This window comes from Mustelus asterias, chromosome 26 (genome assembly GCF_964213995.1).
Source record: "Mustelus asterias chromosome 26, sMusAst1.hap1.1, whole genome shotgun sequence".
Lineage (NCBI taxonomy): Eukaryota > Metazoa > Chordata > Chondrichthyes > Carcharhiniformes > Triakidae > Mustelus > Mustelus asterias.
Window position 1 is genome coordinate 36531403 of NC_135826.1, and position 26256 is coordinate 36557658.

A 26256-nucleotide genomic window follows, 5' to 3' on the forward strand; every position below is an offset into this window, starting at 1 on the left:
AAACCCCTCCTGCGGATGGGGAAGGGGGGCAGGAAACTTCTCCTGTGGGTGGAGGGGGGGTGGAATGGGGGCAGGTAACTTCTCCTGTGGGTGGGGGAGGGGGAGCAGGAAACATCTCCTGTGGGTGGAGGGGTGGAGGAATGGGGGCAGGTAACTTCTCCTGTGGGTGGGGATGGGGCAGGAAACATCTCCTGTGAGGGGAGGGCAGAACGGGGGCAGGTAACTTCTCCTGTGCGTGGGGAGGAGGAGCAGGAAACATCTCATTTGGGTGGGGAGAGGGGGAAGGAAATTTCTCCTGTGGGTGGGAGAAAGGGGCCAGGAAATGTTTCCTGTAGGTGGGGGAGGGGGGCAGAAAATCCCTCCTGTGGATGAAGGGGGGCAGGAAACTGTTCTCCGTTGCCCCAATAAAGGCTCCAAATTTGTCACGTGGAAAAGTGCAGCCCACCTGTGACCCTTTTGCTCCCTATTCATGAATCACAGGATTGTGTCCCCCCCTGTACTTCCTTACATACATTCATAGCTTTGGGGAGCAGTAACTGGAGATGTATCCTGTAATGGCAATGGAGGTGCACAACATGATTGACCCCAACAGTAAAGGAGTCAAACCAGGAAACTAAAACCAGAAGAACCCTATCTGCCCCCAACCCTTCCTACAGGGTCTTGTCCCTTTGTTTCTCTCTCTCAAAACCTGGCCTCACTCTCTCTTCCTCTGCCCAGTGTCTCCTTGCAACAGGTTGAGTTGAGGCTGCAATCACAATGCTGGACTCCAAGCCAAATGTCAGTTCTGGGTGCAACAAAAACAGAAAAGGCTGGAAAATCTCAGCAAGTCTGACAGCATCTGTGGAGAGAGAATAGAGCCAACGTTTTGAATCTGGATGAGAGCAGACTGGAAACATTGGCTCTATTTTCTCTCTGCAGGTGCCGTCAAACCTGCTGAGACTTTCCAAAATTTTCTGTTTCAGATTCCAGCATCTGGAGTATTTTGCCTTTATCTCAGTTCTGAGTGGATGGGTGGATGGGGGATGGGGGGGGGGGGGGGGGCGTTGCTACAGACTACATTCACCCTGCCACAAGTGACTAACTTAATCAGCTGAAGCACTATCTGAGTTTTCTCCAAACGAACCAGAGCCCCCCCTTCCCTCCACCAACTGTCCATTCACCCCCACAATCACAAGTTTTTAAAATATATATAAGGTAAGTGCAGGCTGTTGAGCAGATTTAATTCTGGAAGCTTCTGGCACACACGCACCCCGGACATACTCTCTCCCACCTTCTGCCATCGGGAAAAAGATATAAAAGACTGAAGTCACATACCAATCGATTCAAGAACAATTTCTTCCCTGCTGCCATCAGATTTTGAATGGACCTACCTTATATTAAGGTGATCTTTCTCTACACCTGTGGATGCTGGAATCCGAAACAAAAACACAAAATGCTGGAAAATCTCAGCAGGTCTGACAGCATCTGTGGGGAGGCCTGCTGAGATTTTCCAGCATTTTTTGTTTTTGTACCATATGCTGCACCCTCTCCTTTCCTTCTCCCCCTAAGTACTCTCTGAACAGTATGTTCTGTCGGTACAGCGCGCAAGAAACAATACTTTTTTGCTGTATCCCAATACATGTGACAATAATAAATCAAATCAGATATTAAAAAATTAAGTTGGGAAGCTTCTGAAACTGATTTCTCCCCCTTCCCCCCCCCACACACACAAAAAGCAACGTGCAAGAAGAGAATGCACCAGCCCCTCTCATCATTTGAAGCCAAAATTTAAAGAAAAAAGAGGAAATATACTGAGCTGTTGTTGAGTGGGAAAACAGCTGATTTCCCTTGAATTGGTTCAGGGTGGTGGTTGCAGCCAGGGCTGTTTGTTTTCCGTGTACTCAGCCAGCAGGGAGAGTTTAGAGACGCTCCCCAGGTTGGTGTTGCCAGCTTCGTGCTGTTTGGCTGGGGGGCGGCTCCCAGTTACTGTATTAAAAGGAGGGAGGAACGGGGCAGCATTGTAGACAGACAGGGGATAGACAAGCAGAGGGAAGAGGAGCTATTATAGACAGACAGATATAAACCGGTTGACTGCAAAGGCTGTGGAGATGAAGCTGCCTTTCGCTGGCCCGCTCTGCATTGTGATCTGTGCAGCCAGCTTCACGGAGGGAGCCGCCGCGGAGAGGAAGGGCTCCGCGGGCAAGGAGCGCAGGCTGCAGTTCGCCTCCTGGGACGAGGTGAATGTGATCGCCCACGGTCTCCTGCAGCTGGGACACGGCCTCAAGCAGCATGTGGAGCGGACCCGCCAGCAGCTGCGGCAGCTCAGCGGGCAGCTGAGCGCCCACAACCGCAGCCTGGGCGAGCTGGCCGCCCGCCTGCCGGAGCCCAGCGCTCACCTGCCCGCACAGGTAGCGGCCATGGAGCGGGAGCGCCTGAGGATGGACGGGGCGCTGCGGAGCCTGGAGCACAGGCTGGCCAGCGCTGTGAACGGCAGGAAGGCGGAGAGCGGACTCAACAACATTCGTGTGAGTGCTGGTCAGAGTGAAGAATATTCACTGCTCACTTGTTGTGACATTTCAGTCTGAGAGAGAGAGAACTCACTCTCTTATTCAATCTGAGAGAGAGAACTCACTCTCTTATTCAGTCTGAGAGAGAGAACTCACTCTCTTATTCAATCTGAGAGAGAACTCACTTTCTTATTCAGTCTGAGAGAGAGAACTCACTCTCTTATTCAGTCTGAGAGAGAGAACTCACTCTCTTATTCAGTCTGAGAGAGAGAACTCACTCTCTTATTCAGTCTGAGAGAGAGAACTCACTCTCTTATTCAGTCTGAGAGAGAGAACTCACTCTCTTATTCAATCTGAGAGAGAACTCACTTTCTTATTCAGTCTGAGAGAGAGAACTCACTCTCTTATTCAGTCTGAGAGAGAGAACTCACTCTCTTATTCAATCTGAGAGAGAACTCACTCTCTTATTCAATCTGAGAGAGAACTCACTCTCTTATTCAGTCTGAGAGAGAACTCACTTTCTTATTCAGTCTGGGAGAGAGAACTCTTATCCAGTCTGGGGTGGCACAGTGCCTCACAGCACCAGGGACCCAGGTTCAATTCTGGTCACAGTCTGTGCGGAGTCTGCACGTTCTCCCCGTGTTTGTGTGGGTTTCCTCCGGGTGCTCCGGTTTCCTCCCACACTCCAAAGATGTGCGGGTTAGGTGGATTGGCCGTGCTAAATTGACCCTAGTGTCAGGGGGATTAGCCGGGTAAATATATGGGAATAGGGCCTGGGTGGGATTGTGGTCAGTGCAGACTTGATGGGCTGAATGGCCTCCCTCTGCACTGTAGGGATTCTATGATTTGAGAACTCTTGTTCAGCCTGGGAGAGAGAACTCTATCCATCAAATATACATTGCAGCAAGTTAAAGTGTACACAATTATGCAGGACATGGAAAGGGTAGATAGGAAATAACAAAACTTTCCCCCTTTAGTAGAGGGGTCAGTATAGATTTAAAAACAGAAAATGCTGGAAAATCTTTGCAGGTCTGACAGCATATGTGGAGAGAGAATACAGCCAAGGTTTCCAGTCTGGTTGACCCTTCATCAGAGTTAAAGAACTGAGCTCTGATGAAGAGTCATCCAGACTTGAAACATCGGCTCTATTCTCTCGCTCCGCAGATACTGTCAAACCTGCTGAGATTTTCCAGTATTTTTTGTTTCAGATTCCAGCATCTGCAGTATTTTCGTGTAGATTACGGGAGGGGATTTGAGGAAAAATCTTTTCACCCAGAAGGTGGTGGGGATCTGGAGGTGGGAACTCTTGCATCGTTTAAGAAGCATTTAGATGAGCACTTAAAACGCCACAGCACACAATGCAACGGACCAAGTGCTGGAAAATGGGATTAGAATAGATAGGTGGCTTGTTGGCCAACACAGACACATTGGGCCAAAGCGCCTCTTTCCGTGCTGTATGGCTCTTTTGTATCATTTGGGTGATCAAATGTGAATGATGTAAAAAGCATTGACTGAAGTAATTTTCTGCTTAGAATATGATCAGTCAGTCATTACAATTCTGCAATGTAAAGAAGAATAAATTGGGCTTAATTATCTTTTATGAATCCAGATCATTTGAATAAGTGGTGGAATATAAATGGTACCTCTTGTGTGTACTTGTTCTAAATCAGTGAGTGTTGTCTGTAACTACCTGCTTAAACGCCAATGCTAACTCTTCAATATTTACTTCTGTTTTCTCTTAACACTCGGCCACTGACTCAATTTTGATTAGGAAGTTTTTTTTTTAAGTGATGGAAGGAAACTGCCTTTTCCCTGTTATCTTCCTGCTCGGTTTAATTACAGTAAAGAGAAATGCTCTTCACTGTAAAAGGGACCCTTCAGAAATTTGATTTGGTGAAAAACCAGTAATGACGAAAGAGTGGGATATGTCCAGAGAGAAGTTGACATCTTAATGTTCATAAATTGGGCAATGATGAAGCCATCCCATCCTATCCATCCTGCGTACGAGACAATCGTGTGGTGCGTGTGGAGCCTCGTGTGTGACACATTGCTGGCTGTGACCAAGGCAGATGCAGCAGCCTCAGCACTTCCTACAGTCAGCACTGTCCAACAGCAATTCAGTAACTAAAAACACACAGTTTGCTGTAAATGTGAAAGAAGTATAATAGAGGCTTGCAAAAGCAGGAGTAAATGGAGAACTGACACACTTTAGCATTCTCCGGATTTCCTGCAGTAGTTTTTAAAGAACAAGGGCTTAATAAAAAGTTTATATTTATTAATGAATCAGCCAATATCTGCACTGCAAGATCCCACAAGAAAGCAAATGCGTAAGTTACCAGAATCTCTTATTTGATGGTCGGTCGAGTGAAAAGTGATCCACGGAGAAAATTCCTTTAAAATAATACGATAGGCTTTTTACCTGAATGGGCAAATTAATATCCACACCACTCTCTCAATATTGCACTGTCAGTGTCAAAGTGATGATCCTGGTGTGGGATTTGAACCTACAACCTTTCTGCTCAAACTGTCCCTCCAACTTAACTGAGCTGACACTAAAATCACAACAATGACCTGTTTCTTTCTGATTTTCTGACATTAGAGAAGAATCATAGAATCCCTACAGTGCAGATGGAGGCCATTCAGCCCATCGAGTCTGGACCAATGCTCTGACAGAGTATCTTAGACAGGCCCCCTTCCTCACCCTTAACCCCACACATTTACCATGGCTAATCTATCTGGGGACACTAAGAGGCAATTTTACAATGGTCAATCCATCTAACCTGCACATCTTTGGAGTGTGGGAGGAAACCGGAGCACCCAGAGGAAACCCACGCAGACATGGGGAGAACGTGCAAACTCCACGTTCTCCATGCCAGGGATCTGGGTTCGATTCCCAGTTTGGGTCACTGTCTGTGTGGAGTTTGCACATTCTCCCCGTGTCTGCGTGGGTTTCCTCCAGGTGCTCTGGCTTCCTCCCACAGTCCAAAGATGTGCGGGTTAGGTGGGATTGGCCATGCTAAATTGCCCCTTGGTGTTAGAGAGGGGACTCGCTAGGGTAAAATGCATGGGATTATGGGGACAGGGCCTGGGGTCAGTGCAGACTCGACGGGCCGAATGCACTGTAGAATTCTATGATTCCACACAGTCACCCAAGGCTGGAATTGAACCGGGGTCCCTGGAACTATGAGGCAGCAGTACTAACCATTGTGCCACCTGGCCTCCCCAATAGAGGGACAGGTCCTTAAACATGGTTGATCAGTTAGCATGCACTTTGGTTGGGCTGACAGCTGTGTGCCCGGATATTGTCCGTGTATAATTACAGCCGTGTTTAACAGTCATTTTTCAAAAATTCTAAACCACAGTTTTAACCTTAACCGAGCTTTAACACATTTATTTACTTTTGCAGTCCACTATGGAAATTCAGAGCCGAAACATCGATGAGCTGCTGACGAGAATCAAGGATCAGCAATGGCAGATTGACAAGCAGAGTATTCAGATTAAGATTCTGCAGGGCCAGGTGCGCTGACCACAATTGCAAATGTTACATTGTTTTGCCCATGCATTTTGATGTGATCGCCGTCTTAAATGCACACTGCATGTGTGACTAGTAACCAGACACGGGCCTGCTGTGTGACCAGAGTAGCAAATGTTTACCATACAGGGACAAAGTGACCCGTGTTAAATATGGACTGAAAAGCCCCAGCCTGGAGTTACCTGCTCTCTACCACGATAGTGGCAGGAGCTCACTTTGGCTTAATACTCCTGGAATAGCAGGAAGGAAATCAACCAGAGTGCCTGGTCACTTTCCAATGACTCCAGCTGATAGATAGCGCTGAGATATCGGGTGAAGATAAAATGGGGCGTGGCACTGATGCCCCACTATAGAGGTGCCGAATGGTTTGCCAGTGTGGGCTCCCTGAAGGAAAGTAACTGGAGCAAAGTAGCAGAATGCCAGTGTGGAAATAGAATCCCTACAGTGCAGAAGGAGGCCATTCGGCCCATCGATCCTGCACCGTCAACAATATCCCATCCAGGCCCTAATACAAGACAAAAAGGAAGAGAGAAAGCACTAATATGCCAAGCTGTGGAAACACTGATCAGGAGTCCAGGTCGTGTTACCTATCCAGACACTGCTTTAACTCGACCACAGCTGATCTCTCCGGTGTGAAACTACCTTTTGTGGTGTGCATGTCATTCTGTAAGAGTGGGTAGTGAGCGGTAACCTCACCCAATCTCTCCTCTCCCACTGCAGCTGCAAGAAAGCAAATTACAGCTTAAAGAGAGTCCGCACTGGAAGGCAATTCTCAAACGGAGGGCAGAGGCATTTCCCCAGACACACAGCAGCGTGGAGCCTAGGCCAACTGACAGTAAGTACATCCCTTTGATTGAAAGAAAAACGTAGTAAAATTCACAGACTCAGATCAAACCACCGGTGGAAGAATAACAGAATCTGAACAGATGCTGCCTCTTTCCCCCTTTGGTCTCCTATCACTGTTACAGCTACATAATGGGGTTTTTTAATATAAATTAAACCACAAGCCTTCAGGTTTACTAGCTTATTCTACAGCGCAAACATAGCTGTTGTTAAGAAGTGGAATCCTACATGAGAGAAAACTCCACAACTTTATTCCAAGATCTCTTGAGAGGCGAGGCACTCTGGCATTTGCAATGGGCTCGACATAGACACACACACACACACACGAACTGACACACAGACCCATGTCACTGAGTCACCGCAGGTAACTAACAGCTGCATAGTGGGTTTGAATCTCTTCAACCTGGGATTTTGGGTCGCCAGATGTCTGCTGCACTGACGTGAAAGCAGACCGGGGAGCCAGCTGGATTTTGAACGTACTGTGCAGAATACAGCAGCAAATGGAATGTCTCCCTGGCTGCTGGCCAACTCGGGGAAAGGGCACACGATGAGTTCGAGGCAGAGAGCAAGGCAGGCAAATTCCTCAGAGACCCTTCGCCTATAAACAGACTGACTTTAAACCCTGTCTACGTTCAGCGAGTGTATTTTAAAAAAATAGACAAGAATTTTAAATCCATGAATCTAGGGAGGCTAGCGAATCAGCCATGATTCCTGCTCCTGGTCACTAGTAAAGAAGATTGGCTGGAACAGGTGTGCAGATATCGAGCAGACAGGGTCAGGCTTGGCTGTGATTACCCCCATAAAGTTTATTTAATAGTGTCACAAGTAGGCTTACATTAATACTGTGAAAATCCCCTAGTTACCACACTCCGGCGCCTGTTCGGGTACACTGAGGGAGAATTTAGCATGGCCAATGCACCCAACCAGCGCGTCTTTCGAACTGTGGGAGGACACTGGAGGAAACCCACACAGACATGGGGAGAACATGCAGGCTTTGCACTGACAGTGACCTGAGGCTAGAACTGAACCCGGGTCCCTGGCGCTGTGAGGCAGCAGTGCTAACCAGTGTGCCACTGTGCCGCCCCATTTGAACAGCCCACTGAGACTCACTGACCGCCATGTTTTGTAAAGCCTTAATATTGCGGTTGAAACCCTTGGAGCAAAGGAGATTGAGGGGGAATTTTGAGAGGATATACACGACAGGTTTGGGCAAGGTAGATGAAGGTAAGCTGTTCCTGTAACTTGATGGTACGAGGGTTACGATGGAAGGTGGAATGTGAGGAAGAACTCTTTTTCAGGCAGCGAGCAGTAATGACCTGGAACACTCGAGGTCAATAACTTCAAAAGCAAATTGTACAGGCCTCTGTAACTTGCAGAGTTACAAGGGCAACAGAGGGGGAATGGGACTGTTTGGATTGCCCTGGAGAGCTGGCATGGGTTTGATGGGCCGAATGGTCCCCTGTTTGCTGTTGACTCTGGAGGAGATGCCCCAAGAGTTGGCACCTTCAGGGCGAAAACAGCAGAAAAATAAACGAGTGGCAGGACACCTCTTCCCCATTCAATTACAGCACAAGTATAAAAATAAAGATCTGGAACCAGTATGTGAAGAGCAGAACTGAGGATTAAATATCAGCAATAAATAGTAAGACTGGGTATTACATGCTGGCAATAAGCTGCAGGAAAATGAGGTTAAAGTTCTGGGTGTAGAACAGGAAAATCTGTCTTTTGCCTCTCTAGGTGCTGAGACCTTGCTGTCCATTTCCTGTTTTTTAAACTTCAGACCTCCAACATTTGTTCCCTTTCTTGTACCTTTGTTAACCGGCGCTATGTGCAGTGTTAAGGCTCAGTATATAATTATTCCAGCCACGCTCCCAGTTTGAGGCAGTCCTCGTGCTCAGAAGCTGATCAGTGCCGTGAGGCGGCCCCGCTGAATGGCTGCAGGCCCTGCCTCTGATAGGGCAGGAACTGGGAAGGAGGACTGACTCAGACAATGGGCCGTTCAGGAATGTCTTACGAACGAAACACCGCAGCTGTGGCCAACTGGGTGAAAGTTGAAGCCGCTGTGAGCTGGCCCGCAAGCTGAGAGGAAATATTAGAGACTTTTATCTGCAGAATAGGAGGGAACCTTTAAGTGTTTTTTTTTCTTGTTTTTAAAATAAAACTTGTGTGGGTAACATGGCACGAAGCCAAGTGAGTGAAAGTTGAGGAGCCGGTTTCGCAACCGCTTCCCAAATCAAGCCTGGTTGTTTTCTCTGTGTAATCGCTTCCCTCATGCAGATTTTTTTTTTCTCTCTCTCCCTGTTTAATTCTTCCCACAACACGCTGACCTTTCCCCCACTTCCAAGCCAGGCAGCTAACGGAAACAGAGTGTGTGTCAAAAGTGAAGACACAGAGACCATCGTTCTGCGCAGAGAGGGGGCTTGAGCTTCAGGACAAGGGTGGCATGGTGGCACAGTGGTTGGCACTGCTGCCTCACGGCACCAGGGACCCGGGTTCAATTCTGGCTTTGGGTGACTGTGTGTGGAGTTTGCACATTCTCCCCGTGTCGGCGTGGGTTTCCTCCGGGTGCTCCAGTTTCCTCCCACAGTCCAAAGATGTGCAGGTTAGTTGATTGGCCATGCTAAATTAACCCTTAGGGTTCCAAGATATATAGGTTAGGGGGATTAGCGGGGTAAATACGTGAAGTTACAGGGTAAGAATAGGTGCAGACTCAATGGGCCAAATGGCCTCCTTCTGCACTGTATGGATTCTGTGATTCTATGACATTTTCTGAAGATTTGGCATCAAAGGGCACTCCCGTTAGTGAAAGACCCCGCCCAGGGCCCCAGAGAGTTTTATTATCTGGGTAAACCTAAGAGCTAGGATTGAACAGTGAATCACAGTCCTTCATTTCACAAAACGGCTTGGCATAGGGACTTTGCATTCGCTAAATGAATAAAATTTTACCAAACTTAACGCGACTCACCACCCTCTCTTTCAGGTGAGTAAAATAACATGCATTTTATCCCTTTACTGTGATCCGCAACAACGAAACCAGTAATTAATCCATCATAGTCTATAATGCTATCACCTGGAGAGTTTCCATATTTGTGGAATATAATACCCAGCAGCAGGAATAGAAGGCCATTCAGCCCCTCGAGTCTTTCATTGATTCAGCACTTTCTGTAACTCCAATCCATTTATCCACTTTTGTTCTGCATCCATTTGAACTCTGAGAAGGAAATTTGTGGACACACACATTCCCCCCCAACACGCACACACATTCCCCCCAACACGCACACACATTCCCCCCCAACACGCGCACACACACACACATCCCCCCCCAACACGCACACACACACATCCCCCCCCGCCCCCCCAACACGCACACACATACACATCCCCCCCAACATGCACACACACACACATCCCCCCCAACACGCACGCACGCACACACACACATCCCCCCCCAACACACACACACACACACATCCCCCCCCAACACGCACACGCACATCCCCCCCTCCCCACACACACACACATCCCCCCAACACACACACACACACCCCCCAACACGCACATACACACACACACACACACATCCCCCCCCAACACGCACACACACACACCCCAACACGCGCACACACACACATCCCCCCCAACACGCACACGCACACACACATCCCCCCCAACACGCACACACACATCCCCCCCCCAACACGCGCGCACACACACACACATCCCCCCCCCCCAAACACGCACACACACACACATCCCCCCCCCCAAACACGCACACACACACACATCCCCCCCAACACGCACACACACACATCCCCCCCAACACGCACACGCACACACACCCCCCCAACATGCACACACACACATCCCCCCCCCCCAACACGCGCGCACACACACACACATCCCCCCCCCAAACACGCACACACACACACATCCCCCCCCAACACGCACACACTCCCCCCCCCCCCCCAACACGCACACGCACACACTCCCCCCCCCCCCCCCCAACACGCACACACTCTCCCCCCCCCCCCCCCCCCCCAACACACACACGCGCACACACATCCCCCCCCAACACGCACACGCACACACATCCCCCCCAACACGCACACACATCCCCCCCAACACGCACACACACATCCCCCCCAACACGCACACACACCCCCCCCAACACGCACACACACATCCCCCCCAACACGCACACACACACACACATCCCCCCCCAACACGCACACACACATCCCCCCCAACACGCGCACACACACACACACACATCCCCCCCCAACACGCACACACATCCCCCCAACACGCACACACACACACATTCCCCCCCTTCCCACACACACACGCATCTCCCCTCCCCACACACACACATTCCCCCCCCTTCCCACACACACACACATTCCCCCCCCTTCCCACACACACACATTCCCCCCCCTTCCCACACACACACACATTCCCCCCCCTTCCCACACACACACACATTCCCCCCCCTTCCCACACACACACACATTCCCCCCCCTTCCCACACACACACACATTCCCCCCCTCCCCACACACACACACACATTCCCCCCCCTTCCCACACACACACACACACATTCCCCCCCCCTCCCCACACACACACATTCCCCCCCCTCCCCACACACACACATTCCCCCCCCTCCCCACACACACACATTCCCCCCCCTTCCCACACACACACATTCCCCCCCCTCCCCACACACACACATTCCCCCCCCCTTCCCACACACACACATTCCCCCCCCTTCCCACACACACACATTCCCCCCCCCTTCCCACACACACACATTCCCCCCCCCTTCCCACACACACACATTCCCCCCCCTTCCCACACACACACATTCCCCCCCCTTCCCACACACACACATTCCCCCCCCTTCCCACACACACACATTCCCCCCCCTTCCCACACACACACATTCCCCCCCCTTCCCACACACACACATTCCCCCCCCTTCCCACACACACACATTCCCCCGCCTTCCCACACACACACATTCCCCCGCCTTCCCACACACACACACATCTCCCCTCCTCCCCCCCCCCCCCCCATTCACACAAATTGGAATTGAAAGTTCAGATTCAAGTTGTGTATTTGCTGTTTAGAAATGGAACTTCCAGCACTGACCATCAAAATATATGTAGCTTGTGTTGATTAGACATCCTGGAAAAGTATTATTCATAGTGTTTGAAGCTGGATAACTTGTTTACTAGCGTTTAAATGATGATCTGCCCCCACCCCACCAGTTTTAAAAACAATCTCAAATATAAGTGGAACCTTATTAGTAAAGAATCCCAGTTGATTAAACCCCTTTTTAAACAGGATGGTGAGCTGTCAGATTCATGCAATCACTCCAGTAGCACCTCCTGACCAGATGTGGCTCTTTGTTAAACAGCACCACAACTATTCCAGTGAAGTGGTTTGAATCTGGAACAGGGCTGGGCTGTACCCTGTCTGCACTACATGTTCCTAATACACTTTTGGGCTACACATTCCTTATGCAGCATATCGCAGCCTGAGCTATACTGTATACAGGGAACATACACGCTATGATATGTAGCCACTCTATATAGTGTCTGTACATCAAAATAACTTGCATTTATACAGCATCTTAAACACGTAAAAAATGTCCCTCCCCAAGGTGCTGCGAAAACAAGACACCAGCAGGAAAGAGAGATTAGCAGAGATGACCGTAACTTGCTCATAGAGGCGGGTTTTAATGAGGGTTTAAAAAGGGAGCGCGGGGGAAGGGGATGAAGAGGTAGAGAGATTTAAAGAGAATTTCAGGGAGTGGGACCCCCCACCCCCACCTCTCCGTGGGGCTGAAGGGACTAATGCTAATTGTAGTTTGAGGCTGGCATGAGATGGACAGAGTTTGGAGTCAGCGACAGGGGGTTTTGGGGGTGGTTGGAGGAGCTTCCAGAGATGTGGAGGGTGGAAGCTGGGACGGATTTAAATATTAGGGTGAGAATTTAACATTTCCATTGTTGGGGTACTGAGAGCTGGGGCTGATGGACAAGGGAAGGGTAGCAGAGCTATGGTTGAGCAAATGTTTAGAGGGGGTACAATTGGGGAACTCTAAAATAGGCTCTGGTAAGGGTGGAAGCAGCTGACGTTACGAAGTGGAAACAGGTCTTTGCAATACGAACAATATAGGGTGGGAGAATCTCTGGGTAAAAAGGATGCTGATGTTAGAAGAGGCCAGTATACCCTCCCCCTATAAAGCAATTGCACACCACACATTATAGAATCCCTACAGTGCAGAAGGAGGCCATTTGGCCCATCGAGTCTGCACCAACAACAGTCCCACCCAGACCCTATCTCTGTAACCCCATGCATTTACCATGTTAATCACCCTAAGGGGTAATAAGCATGGCTAATCAACGTAATCTACACATCTTTGGACTGTGGGAGGAAACTGGACCACGGGGAGAACATGGAGACTCCACACAGACAGTCACCCAAGGCTGGAATTGAACCCGGGTCCCTGGCGCTGTGGGGCAGCAGTGCTAACCACTGTGCCATCCTTGGCTATATGTTCATTATATACTAAATGAATATAAAGTTTATTAATTAGTCACAAGCAGGTTTACATTAACACTGCAATGAAGTTACTGTGAATATCACACATCCTGCAGTGTATGTTCCAGGTCTCTGTTTATTTAGCGTTACTGGCAATAGCTATCATACAAACTGCATCAAGACACGCAAGCTTCAAAAGTCTTGTTTGAGTGCCAGAGTTATTTCCATTGGGAAATAAAATGCTTAGCAGACAGTCCCTGCATCAGCGACTGCTCTCAGTAGGGAGTCAGAGACTGAGGGAAACTAGCAACAGAACTCTGCATTAAAAGTAGAGCAACGCTTGAGCGAATATCAAATACCTCGAGTGGCCCAGTGCTCTCAGATTAAGCCCTGAGGAATGCCTGACTGCCTCAGCGAGGAGGGGTGCCGAATGTTCCCGGGACAACTAGGTAAAAGTTCATGTTTACTCCAGCCTTAAGAAAAGCCCAAGCAAAGCCCTTCTAATCTCTTCACCTTGAGCAGCAGGCAGCTGCTTCTGTTACAGCTTTAAAAATAATGTAGCAAAAACAGCACCGCATGACCCACAGCTCCCTCTGATCCTGAGCATTACCTCACAATCAACAAGATTAAAACTTGGCTCTGTAACTCAGACCCCCAAAACTTCAACGAGTGAGTGGAATTTCACAGCGCTGAAATATTGAAGAGATCCAACTCGCTTCTATCCACTTGTGGGAGAGATTTAAAAACTGGCTCTCTTGTTGCCTGGGTAACCAGAGTGGAAAATTAGAAACGCAAAATGGGTCTAATGACAAAATGAGCAAAATCAATTGATAAGGTTCCTCCAAAATCCAATTCCGAACCTGTGAAAGCTTTGTTTTCTTCACTAATTAGTTTCAGCAAACCAGTTGCCTCAAAAAGGCGCCCTCTTTAGGGCTGGATATACAGGGCTAAAGGTTGATGGGAAGTCTTGTGGCGCAGTGGGTAGTGCTCCTTTCTCTGAGCCAGAAACTCCGGGTTCGAGTCCCACCCCAGGACCTGATGACCAAGGAAATTGTGTTCGTAACGCAGTCAAACAGGTTTGAGTGTGGCACAGTGGTTAGACCTGCTGCCTCACAGCGCCAGGGACCAGGGTTCGATTCTCAGCTTGGGTCACTGTCTGTGAGGAGTTTGCACATTCTACCCCTATCTGCGTGGGTTTCCTCCCACAGTCCAAAAGACATGCTGGTTAGGTACATTTTAGCCATGCTAAATTCTCCCTTGGTGTACCTGAACAGGCGCGGAGTGTGGTGACTAGGGGAATTTCGCAGTAACTTCATTGCAGTGTTAATGTAAGCCCACTTGTGACAATAATAAACTTTTTGAAATCCTTCAAACACACCAATGGCTGGAGGTAAGAGTGGGAGAGACTACCGGTCAGCCATGCTTGATGTGAGGTGGCGCCCCTTAAGTTATAAGCTCCTGGCGACAGATTAGCGACCTGTTTGGGGAATTACGAGCTATGGTGTAGGAATGGAATTGGAATAGGAAGGGTAGAGCTAAGTTTATCAAACTGTGCACAATTTGTGTTTAATGACGAATGCTTGCACTCATTGACACACACACACGCACATGGAAGAGCTATTTGTAGAGTTGGATGGGGAGGATATATCCCAAGACACATGGGTGTTGTGGGGTGGAGATGGTGGTGACATGAGCTCCACCCAGTAGTTCTGCAATGCTCACACTTACTCAGCCATTCACACACATGCACACACCCTGCACCTAGAACGTTGAGCTGTGAGGTAAAGAACCTTTTTATTGGAGCAGAAGAGCCGAACTTTTAACTGTGGCACAAATCCTAGTGAGTTGGTAGTGTTGAGTTGCCAAGGTTCGAAGTTCATCTTTGTCAGAGAAAACTGCAATTCTATCTCGCAAGAGTCTCAAACTTTTCGATTCAAATTTGACCCATTCTGTTTGGAGAGGGTAAAACCTATTGAATATAAAACTTGCCCTAATCCTTCCTTCACAATTCATTAAAGCAGAAGTCAAAGTCTTGTCCGATGTTACTTTTGCACCTTTTGGAACTGAGGATTATGTAGAAATCACAGGATAAAACCAGAATCATTCTGTTCCCTGGGCTGGCCGTGAATTTAACAACTTCTATTCTAGAAAGTACTTTTAATATTTTTTTAAAAAACTATTAGAATGATCTGAAACACAGCAAAGAGTGAAGAAAGAAATCCCCAAATCCTAATGAGTGCACGCTCTTCTTTTCCTGCAGAACTTCCCTCTGACTGTCACCAACTTTTCCTGGAAGGACAACGCATCAGCAGTGTGTACAGAATCCAGCCGATAGGCTCACAGCCCTTTGAAGTATTCTGTCAAATGACAGAAGGTAAGAATTTGAATAATCCTGGAGGAGGAGTCTGGGGCTCTCAGGGAAATGAGTTCAAAGGCCGTCACCTCTCGCTGAGGAGAGGGCAGGGGCCAAAGGTCATACTGAAACAGGACCAGAACCATTTCTGGAAACTGGGTGATGGGCTGCTGTCGCTCACAGGAATGGGGACTGGGTCAGCCCCAATTATTCCTGGGGAAAAAGGCTAGAGCCATTAAAGAGAAGTAGAGGGATTGTGAACAACGACCACAGCTGCCTCTAACATTGATCCTGGGGTGGGAAGGAGCTGCTTGTGGAGTTAGCGCTATTAACCTAATCAAATCTAATGGCCTCATCCTTCTGGGCGGCATGGTGATTAGCACTGCTGCCTCACAACGCAGGAACCTGGGTTCAATTCCAGCCTTGGGTCACTGCCTGTGTGGCGTTTGCACATTCTCCCTGTGACTGCGTGGGTTTCCTCCCACACTCCAAAGATGTGCAGGTGAGGTGGACTGGCCATGTTAAATTGCCCCTTAATGTCCCAAGATGTGTAGGTTAGGAGGATTAGCGAGGTAAATTCGTGGGGTTATGGGGGGAGGTGGGCCTGGGTAAGATGCTCTGTTGGGGAGTCAGTATAGACTCGATGGGCTGAATGGCCTCCTTCTGCACTGTAGGAATTCTATGCTATGATTCTCTGGAACAGTGAAGTCCATCTGTGGATTCAAAATAATTTTGTCTTCCAACAGAAGGTGGCTGGACGGTGATCCAGAGACGTAGGGATGGCTCTGTGGACTTTGACCAGCTCTGGCAGGCATACAAGGACGGATTTGGCAACCTTACCGGTAAGCAGAATTCAGCAGCACTTTTGTTTTGTTTAGACTGTTTTCTCACTTCATGAGAGACCAGAGCGGCAGTGGGTGAGTTCCTGATCTTGATCACCAGGCAAGTGAATGAGTGCTAAGAACAGTGTTGTGCTGTGATGCTGTCCCGTGCTGGGATATTTCAATACACTTTAGAGAGGAAAGCATTAAACAGGGTCAGTTGTATAGACTTCATGTCAGATGTAAAATATCAGCAAATCAATCTCTTCAGTAATTCTGTGATGTACACAAAGAATGAACTTGCCTTTGGACAGTGCCATTTACAACTTCAGAATATCCCAAAGCTTTACAGAGCTGATGAGGTCTGGGGTGGCACGGTGGCACAATAGTTGGCACAACTGCCTCCGCGCCAGGGACACGGGTTCGATTCTGGCCTCGGGTCACTGTCTGTGTGGAGTTTGCACTTTCTCCCCGTATCTGTGTGGGTTTCCTCCGAGTGCTCCAGTTTCCTACCACAGTCCAAAGATGAGCAGGTTAGGTTGATTGGCCGTGCTAAATTGCCCCCTAGTGTCTGGGGGATTAGCAGGGTAAATATGGGGGATTATGGGAATAGGGCCTGGGTGGGATTGTGGTCGGTTCAGACTCGATGGGTCGAATGGCCTCCTTCTGCACTGTAGGGATTCTATGGGATTCACTGCTGTAAGAAGACATAACCACTCTGCTACCACACTCCATTGTTGTAATGTTACTGGATTTGGAATCCAGAGACATTAATTCAGTGACCACCACACCAGTTGGGAACTTAGAATCAGTTAATTAAGTAAAAATCTGGAATTAAAAAGCTGGCTTTAGTAATAGTGCTCCTGAAACTACGGGATTAATGTAAAAGTCCATCTGGTTCACTCATGTCCTTTAGTGTGCAAATGTGTCCTTCCTTTTGGGAAATAAATCTGCCTCCTTTACCTGTGACTCCAGACCCACAGCAATGTGGGTGATTCATAACTGTCCTCTGAAATGGCCTTAGCGAGCTGGTCAGTTGCACAGAAATGGTCAATAAATGTTGGCTTTCCTGAGAATGAATTAAATGAAGCCAATTTGCACACAGCAAGGCCCCACAAACAGCGATGTTCTAATCAGCAGATAGCCTGTTTAATGGTGTTAGCTGAGGGATGAATGTTGGCCAGGACATGTAAGTGGAAAAATTAGAGACCATCAAACAGCAATTTAAAACAAACAAACAAAAAAAATCCCCATTGAAATGGAATTCTCCATTCTTCTGTTCTGATCTGATTGCGTCCAATGTTCTTGATTTCAGGTGAATTCTGGTTGGGTCTGGAGAAACTGTACACAATCGTGCGTCAGGGTGGCTATCTGCTGCGTATAGAGCTGGAGGACTGGGAGAATCACACTGAGCACACAGAATATCCCTTCAGCCTCGGCAGCGAGGCCACTGACTACACCATGACCCTCAATAGCCCCGTTTCCGGAAACCTCAAGAATGCCATCAGTGAGTCGAGCGGACTGGGCTTTTCAACTCGAGACCAGGACCACGATCTGAAGTTTAACATGAGCTGCGCCAAACACCTGACAGGTCAGTCCTGAGACCAACCCAATAAATGCCCCAATGGTTTAAGTAACGGAGCATTCCTTCCCGAGTCCTCCTCCAGGACATGGCTCACAGGCCTCCGTAAATACAAGCTCTGCGGCCAGAGATTGGAGCCACTGGCTGGAATTCTCCGGTCTTGTACACCCTGCTATCACTGCCAGCGAGAAAGGAGAATTTGGCAATCGGCCAAATCTCCATTCACTGCAGCGGGACCGGAGAATCCCAGCCGCCACTGAGCTTGTTCTCCATCGAGTGGAGAAAGTTAGGGGTAATCTAGTGGAGAGTTTTTGATAAAATAGGGAGGAACTATTCCCTCAGGCAAGTGAGCTTGCAACCAGAGGCCATTGGCTTAAATCTAAACAAAAACTAGTGGGCAGTTTCTAAGATCTGGAAAGGGTGGTGGAAGCAGATTCCTGGGGAACATTCACAGGTCAATTAGACATGACCTTGAAGAGGACTAATTGGCAGGGTTCTGGGGATAATTGGATAGCACCACTGGCAGAGGCGTGATGGGCTGAATGGCGGTGCTGTCAGTTTCGATAATTCTACACCAGGAGATTGGGGAACGGGAAGAGGGCAACTGAGGTCAACCATCTAGACATGCAGTGGGAGGAGGAACTCTGCACCATGCTAGGAGATGCTGGATGGGATTTTCCCGCTGGCAGGATCGTCTGGTCCCGCTGATGCCACCACCCCCGCCCCCCACCCCATCGCCACGGGTTCCATAGTGGTGTAGGGTGCAAACAATGGGGAAACCCATTGATAGTGGCTGGAACCTTAAGATCCCACTGCAGGCTAATGGTGCGCTGCCTCTGCTGGTGCAAAATGCCCCGGCGGGAGTGGAAAATCTGCCCGCTGTTTCTGCATTTCCCCCAGGAGACCATCAGCAGCATGGAGCAGAGAGAGAGTGAATAGACAGAAACATCACATTGCTCGGATTCCCAGAGGGGCCGAACACTGGGCATGGGTTGACTGATGTGTTGGTGACTGTAAAGCAGTAAGCCACGCACACTGTGTGGTCCTGGGAGCTGCCTACGTCTTTAATTGAATAGAAGGCGCGACTTTCAAAGAATGGACTCTTTGTCAGGCTGAAACCCAAACTGCTCATTTGAGAGTAGATTGGTTTTGAGACTCTGAATGGGTGAGTAATTCCTTCCCAGTGATGGCCCCAAACCCCCTCCCACTGACAGTGAATAGGTACCTCCCTCCCCCCCCCTTCCCACTCCTTTCCCAACCTTGGCGATAGATTCCACACACATCAGACACTCCACACACTCAGCTGGGGGAAGTTGAGCGGGCAGAGGTGGCCTTTTCCTGACCTGTTTCTTCTTGTCTACAGGCGGATGGTGGTTCACCACCTGCGGGCAGGCCAACCTGAACGGCAAGTATTTCGCCAGCAAGCCCCGACAGCGGCACCAGAGGAAGCAGGGAATATTCTGGAAGCCCTGGAAAGGCAGACATTACCCCCTGAAAACCACAACAATGATGATTCGCCCAATGGAACTAGAAGCATAAACGTCAACAGCTCAGACTCTGGCAGAGAGGCGAGCGTGAGAGAGCGATAGAGAGGGAGATACAGAAAAGCAGTCACTGTTTACACCTGGGATGAGAGTCCAATGCAATATTCTAAGGAAACAATGGATGCACTGACTAGAGTCTCCAAACATGTATATTTTTATCTGTGTATGCAACAAGACTGTGTATGCAGCAAATATCCCAGGACTAACGGCTGAGCTATGCAAACATATTCAAAGCCCACAAGCCACTCTAAGCAGCTATTAGTTTTCCCTTTTTGAGTGTTTTTTTTTTGTGAAGATACAAAAGTAAAATCGGCTCTCGTCTGTAAAAACAGTTGGCGAGGCTCCCACCCTCAGCCCACAAATTATCCGGCGAGTACCTATATCATCAAATCAGATCCTCTGTCTAACCTCCCCCCCCCCCCAGCTGGAGTAAGTCATGCTGTACTTCAGCAACTGCGTGTACGATCCTGTCAGTGCACGCACTGCAGAATTCCCAAGTCCCTGGATACTGATGTATCTTTATCAATCCAATAACAATGCACGGTGCGATCGATCCACTGAAGAGCCAGTACGAGGCTGCCAGTATCAAACCAGCAACACCTTGCAGCCTTCCGAGCATCGTTGGTTCTGAAAGGGGGTAAGTTTCTACCGTTCCCCTGCCTCCTCCATAAAGCTGCCCTTCCTTTCACTCCAAAATAGAGTCAAAACAGATGTATCATTTATGGTGGATCCTCTGCAATAAAGCTGGGTGCAGTCAAGGCGCCAGCTTGAATCCAGAGTCAGGGTCCTGGTCTCGAATGTCTCTTCATACCATTGCTCCAGTGCCCTGGTCACTGTTTTATACCAGTTTCACTGTTACACTTGTAGCTTGATTCCTGCTCAGAGGAATGTGTCCAAGTCATATTGACTTTATCAGGTGGCTAGTGAATAGCTTCAGAATTGAGACTATTAATTGTTTCTCTTTTTTTTTTTTTGCTTTATGTATTTAAACATTTAATATTCCAAACCTGCCTTTTTGTAATTTATGAAGACTCAGCTTCTCCCAGAGGGGAGCTTGAGTTGGTCTCTATTGTCTGCTGTACATAACCTTAAAATCCTGTTATTTTAATATCAAATTATTTCTCCAATTCATATTTTTGTCTAAAAAAAACTATTCTTTGGTTTAAATATTTGTCTGGTCAGTTTTGTTCATTCCGAAGGGGAGTGAGTGTGCGGTGTATGGTGGCAGTTCGATCAGGTAACAGTCACATGTCATCAATCATGGGAACATGGGATTGATGGAAGGGAAAAAGGGTGAAAGTTAATGTTTTGCCTACTACCATCCTGACTGTATTGTGCGTATGATGCTGGAGTTGTTGACTAATCCTCGTCATCAATATCTGTCACACAGTCTTGAACAGAGCTGGACACAAGGTGATGGAAACGTAGCAATCAAAAAGGTTTTAAGATCCAGAGGTCTAAAGGCACCTTTTTTAAAAATTCATTCGTGGGAGATGGGCATCTTTGGCTGGCCAGCATTTATTGCCCATCCCTAGTTGAAAGCCAGCCACATTGCTGTGGATCTGGAGTCACATGTAGACCAGACCAGGTAAAGCCAGCAGATTTCCTTGCCTAAAGGACATTAGTGAACAAGATGGGTTTTTCCGACAATGGTTTAATGATCATTAGTAGATACTTAATTCCAGATTTTTTTTTTTGAATTCAAATTCCACCATCTGCCGTGGCGGGATTCGAACCCAGATCCCCAGAACATTAGCTGAGTTTCTGGATTAAGAGTCTAGTGATAATACCACTGGGCCATCGCCTTCCCAGACACATTTACATGACATGTCTGAAATTTCTCATAGTCTATCCCTAAAATGTTCCTTTCTGAAACTAACCCAGTCAGCGGCCCAATCCAGAGCTGCTAAAAGGCCAGGCTTGATACAGGAGACACTTTCTAAACCACCAATTCCCACTGCTCAGGTATTTCCAAGCAGGAAGACACAAGGGGTGGGATTTTCTGGCCACACTCACCCCAAGACCAGAAAATCCCACCCAAGGTCAACAGACCTTTGCATAGTCCTGTCTCGCCTACTACAATTCCTGTGGTGAGCAGGACGGGAAAATTCACCCAAGAGCTTCATCCAGGACATCGGATAAGAAAAACAATCCAAAAGAAGTGGAGTCACAGGTGGACAGGGTGGTGAAAAAGGCATTCAACATGCATGGTTTCATTGGTCAGAACATTGAATACAGGAGTTGGGACGTCTTGTTGAAGTCGTACAAGACATTGGTAAGGCCACACTTGGAATACTGTGTGCAGTTCTGGTCACCCTATTATAGAAAGGATATTATTAAACTAGAAAGACTGCAGAAAATATTTACAAGGATGCTATCAGGACTTGAAGGTTTGAGTTATAAGGAGAGGCTGGATAGACTGGGACTTTTTTCCTTGGGGCATAGGAGGTTTAGGGCTGATCTTGTAGAGGTCTATAAAATAATGAGGGGCATAGATATGATAGTCAATGTCTTTTCCCAAAGGTAGGGGAGTCTAAAACTAAAGGGCATAGGTTTAAGGTGAGAGGGGAGAGATTCAAAAGGGTCCCGAGGGGCAATTTTTTCTCAAGAGGGTGGTGAGTGTATAGAGGCGGGTACAATTTAGACAGTTACATGGGTAAGATGGGTATAGAGGGATATGGACCAAATACGGGCAATTGGGACTAGCTTAATGGTAAAAGCTGAGCGGAATGGATAAGTTGGGCCGAAGGGTCTGTTTCCATGCTGTAAACCTCTGACTCTGTCTTAGGATAGGATTACAATCCGTATCAACTGAATTCCAAACCTTCATTTCACCAATCCTTAGAGACAACAGATGCAGCAAACAACATCAGGACTCCATTCAAACATCTGAGAAAATCAAAGATGATTTTGTTTTAAACATCCTCTACATTTAAGAAGGTCAAATGGAGAGGAGAGATAGTTTACTTCATACTTGGGTCCAACATGGATGCGTCCATGAGAGATTGCGTACTGCTCACTACACTGTCCTGTCATGTGTAGAACACCAGTGAGCTTGCATTGCCAAACACTGGGTGCCCAGGAAAGGTGGTAATGGACCGTCTTGAAGCAGTCTGATGTGATTGAATGGCTTGCTAGACCCAACATCAGAAGACAACTAGCTCAACCACATAGGTGTGGGACTAGAGCAAGTGTCAGGATGACAGGTTACCTTCCCAAATGGACATTCATAGAATCCCTGGAGTGCAGATAAGGCCATTCAGCCCATCGTGTCTGCACCGACTCTTTCTGACAGAGTACTGACCCAGGCCCTTTCCCTCACCCTATTCCTGTGATCCATATTTACAATGGCTAATCTATATCTTGGAATACTAAGGGTCAATTTAGCATAACCAATGCACCTAACCTGCACATCTTTGGAGTGTGGGAGGAAACTGGAGCACCCGGAGGAAACCCACGCAGACACGGGGAGAACATGCAAATTCCACACAGTCACACGAGGTCGGGATTGAACCTGGGTCCCTGGCGCTGTGAGGCAGCAGTGCTAACCACTGTGCCACCGTGCCGTGAGGTCAGTCAATGCTGGGAGATCCAATAGTCAAATGAGGTCTATTTCGAATCAGTTTGGGGCCCAGCTCCAAGCTGAAAGTTGCTCACGGTACTGTAACCTGAATATTCCGGTTCTGACCACAAGGTGGCAGAAGCAGACTAAATACACATTAGCGGTTGGCACCAGTCAGCCAGCTAGGTTCCTGTTCTTCATTGCCATACACTCATAGCCGTTACACATTGTCCACGTAAGGAAAGGATTGGGCTCATCGATGGTGCTTCAGATGGTTAAACATCCTGTGAGCTTTGGCCATTGGGAAATCACGCATACAGCCCAGGCTCACAACAACAGGGTGAGGAATCAGAGGAAACCACCACCTCTGTGCCACCTGGTTCCCCCAGTGACGATTAACCCATCGGGGCTGGGGCAAAAAACAGGATCGAGGTCCTACAGATGGGAATCTTAATTTGCTTCTTATACAGACCTTGGGGAGGGGCAATCTCACCAGCTCATCATGCTGGTCGAGCAGCATGGCGAGTCGGTAGGACTGCGCGAGAGGTGAAAAACCGGCTTTGCGCCCAGTTTCTCGCCACTCGCCATCTTACTGGCCATGTTTTTTCAGCATAATCAGCTGGGCACGAGGTTGATTTTAATATTCATTTGTTAATTTAAATATTATTAGTGGGCCCTGGACGCAATCGCCCAGACTCCCTTGCATTAACTCCCTCACCGGATCACAGATTGTCCCCAGCATCAGGGACCAGATGTGATGGCCTTCCAGAGGCAACTGAGGCCTCCCAGGTGGTCGGGGCCAGGGATTGGCACTGCCAGCCTGGCACCCTGGCATTGCCCACTGGCAACCCTGACAATGGGTAGTGCCAAGGGGTGGGTCCATGATGGGAACAGGGCAATGACAGAGAGGCTGGGGGGGTACTCTGTATCGAGGATCTATCCAGGGTGGCGATCGGCAGGGCAGGGCCAAGCATGGTATTGGGACGGCGATCAGCTGGGGGGGGGGGGGGGGGGGAGGGGGGGTGCGGGTACAAAGAACAAATAAAGTTACAGCACAGGAACAGACGCTTCAGCCCTCCAAGCCTGCACTGACCATGCTGCCCGACTGAACTACAACCCCCTAACCTTCTGGGGACCATATCCCTCTATTTCCATCCTATTCATGTATTTGTCAAGACGCCCTTTAAAACTCACTATCGTATCTGTTTCCACTACCGCCCCTGGCAGTGAGTTCCAGGCACCCACCATCCTCTGTGTAAAAAAACTTGCCTCATACATCTCCTTTAAACCTTGCCCCTCGCACCTTAAACCTATGCCCCCTACTAGTTGATTCTTCCACCCTGGGAAAAAGCTTCTGACTATCCACTCTGTCCATGCCCCTCATAATCTTATAGACTTCTATCAGGTCACCCCTCAACCTCTGTTGTTCCAGTGAGAACAAACCAAGTTTTTTCAACCTCTCCTCATAGCCAATGCCCTCCATACCCGGCAATATCCTAGTAAATCTTTTCTGTACCCTCTCCAAAGCCTCCACATCCTTCTGGTAGTGTGGCGACCAGAATTGAACACTATATTCCAAGTGCGGCCTAATTAATGTTCTATAAAGCTGCAACATGACTTGCCAATTTTCAAACTCAATGCCCCAGCCGATGAAGGCAAGTATGCCTTCTTGACTACCTTCTCCACCTGCGTTGCCACTTTCAGTGACCTGTGTACCTGTACACCCACATCCCTCTGCCTATCAATACTTTTAAGGGTTCTGCCATTTACTGTATTAGAGCTTCCAAAAGGAGGACTGGGAGAAGGAACAACATTAGCTATTCTCCAATCCTCTGGGACCTCCCCTGTAGCCAGTGAGAATACAAAGATTTCTCTCAAGGCCCCAGCAATTTCCTCCCTTGCCTCTCCCAGTATTCTGGGGTATATTCCATCAGGCTCTGGGGACTTGTCTACCTTAATGTTTCTCAAGAATCCCAATACCTCCTCCTTTTTGATCTCAACTTAACTCAAACTATCTACACATCCTTTCCCAGACTCGTCATCCACCAAGTCCTTCTGTTTGGTGAATACTGATGCAAAGTACTCATTTAATAACTCGCCCATTTCCTCTGGCTCCACGCATAGATTCCCTCCCTTGTCCTTGAGTGGGCCAACCCTCTTCCTGGCTACCCTCTTGTTCTTTATATATGTATAAAAAGCCTTGGGATTTTCCTTAATCCTGCTGGCCAATGACTTTTCATGACCCCTTTTAGCCCTCCTTACTCCTTGCTTAAGTTTCTTTCTACTTCCCTTGTATTCCACACTTGCTTCACGTGTCCCCAGCCTCCTAGCTTTGATAAATGCTTCCTTTTTCTTTCTGATAGGCTCACAATATCTCTCGTTATCCAAGGTTCCCAAAACTTGCCATACTTATCCTTCATCCTTACAGGAATGTGCCGGTCCTGAATCCCTATCAACTTTACACTTGAAAGCCTCCCACGTGCCAGATGTGGATTTGCCCTCAAACATCTGCCCCCAATCTACATTCTTCAGTTCCTGCCTAATATTGTTGTAATTAGCCTTCCCTCAATTTAGCACCTTCACGAGGGCTACACTTATCTTTATCCATCAGTACCGTAAAGTATTGGGCAGTAATCGGGCAAGGACGCCAGCGATCAGCCGGAGAGGCCGAGAGGCCAGTGATCAGGGGGGAGGCCAGTGATTGGGGGGCGAGGGGGGGGGGGGGGAGGCAATGTCTAGTGGGGTGGAGGGGTGGGGGGAGTGTGGGGAGTGACAGATTTCTCAGTACACAGTACACTGGGAGATCAAGGCGCATGCGCAATAGCACCTCTCGCAGTCAGCAGCCAGCTTCCTGGTATGAATAGACTCTGTCCACTCCCCTACTGGTGTGAATCACACCATGCCTCGCACTAAGTGCCGTACGATTGCATGTGGAAGCTCATCCCAAAAAGATGGGTGCGATTCTCTTTCTCCCCTGTTTTCACACTCA

The 26256-nt window shown here is 48.4% G+C and overlaps 2 protein-coding genes across 3 annotated transcripts in view; one reads left to right on the plus strand and one right to left on the minus strand.

Annotated features, from left to right (window-relative positions):
- The window catches only part of LOC144479574 (dedicator of cytokinesis protein 8-like), a 234765-nt gene that overhangs the window by 156376 nt on the left and 52133 nt on the right, over positions 1-26256 (minus strand). The window lies entirely within an intron of this gene.
- angptl4 (angiopoietin-like 4) lies at positions 1904-20872 on the plus strand. The gene is made up of 7 exons (XM_078198455.1): positions 1904-2504; positions 5893-6003; positions 6739-6853; positions 15666-15779; positions 16505-16600; positions 17895-18170; positions 19525-20872. Exons 1-7 carry the CDS (start codon positions 2088-2090, stop codon positions 19698-19700), a joined length of 1305 nt encoding a protein of 434 aa, XP_078054581.1. The 5' UTR covers positions 1904-2087; the 3' UTR covers positions 19701-20872.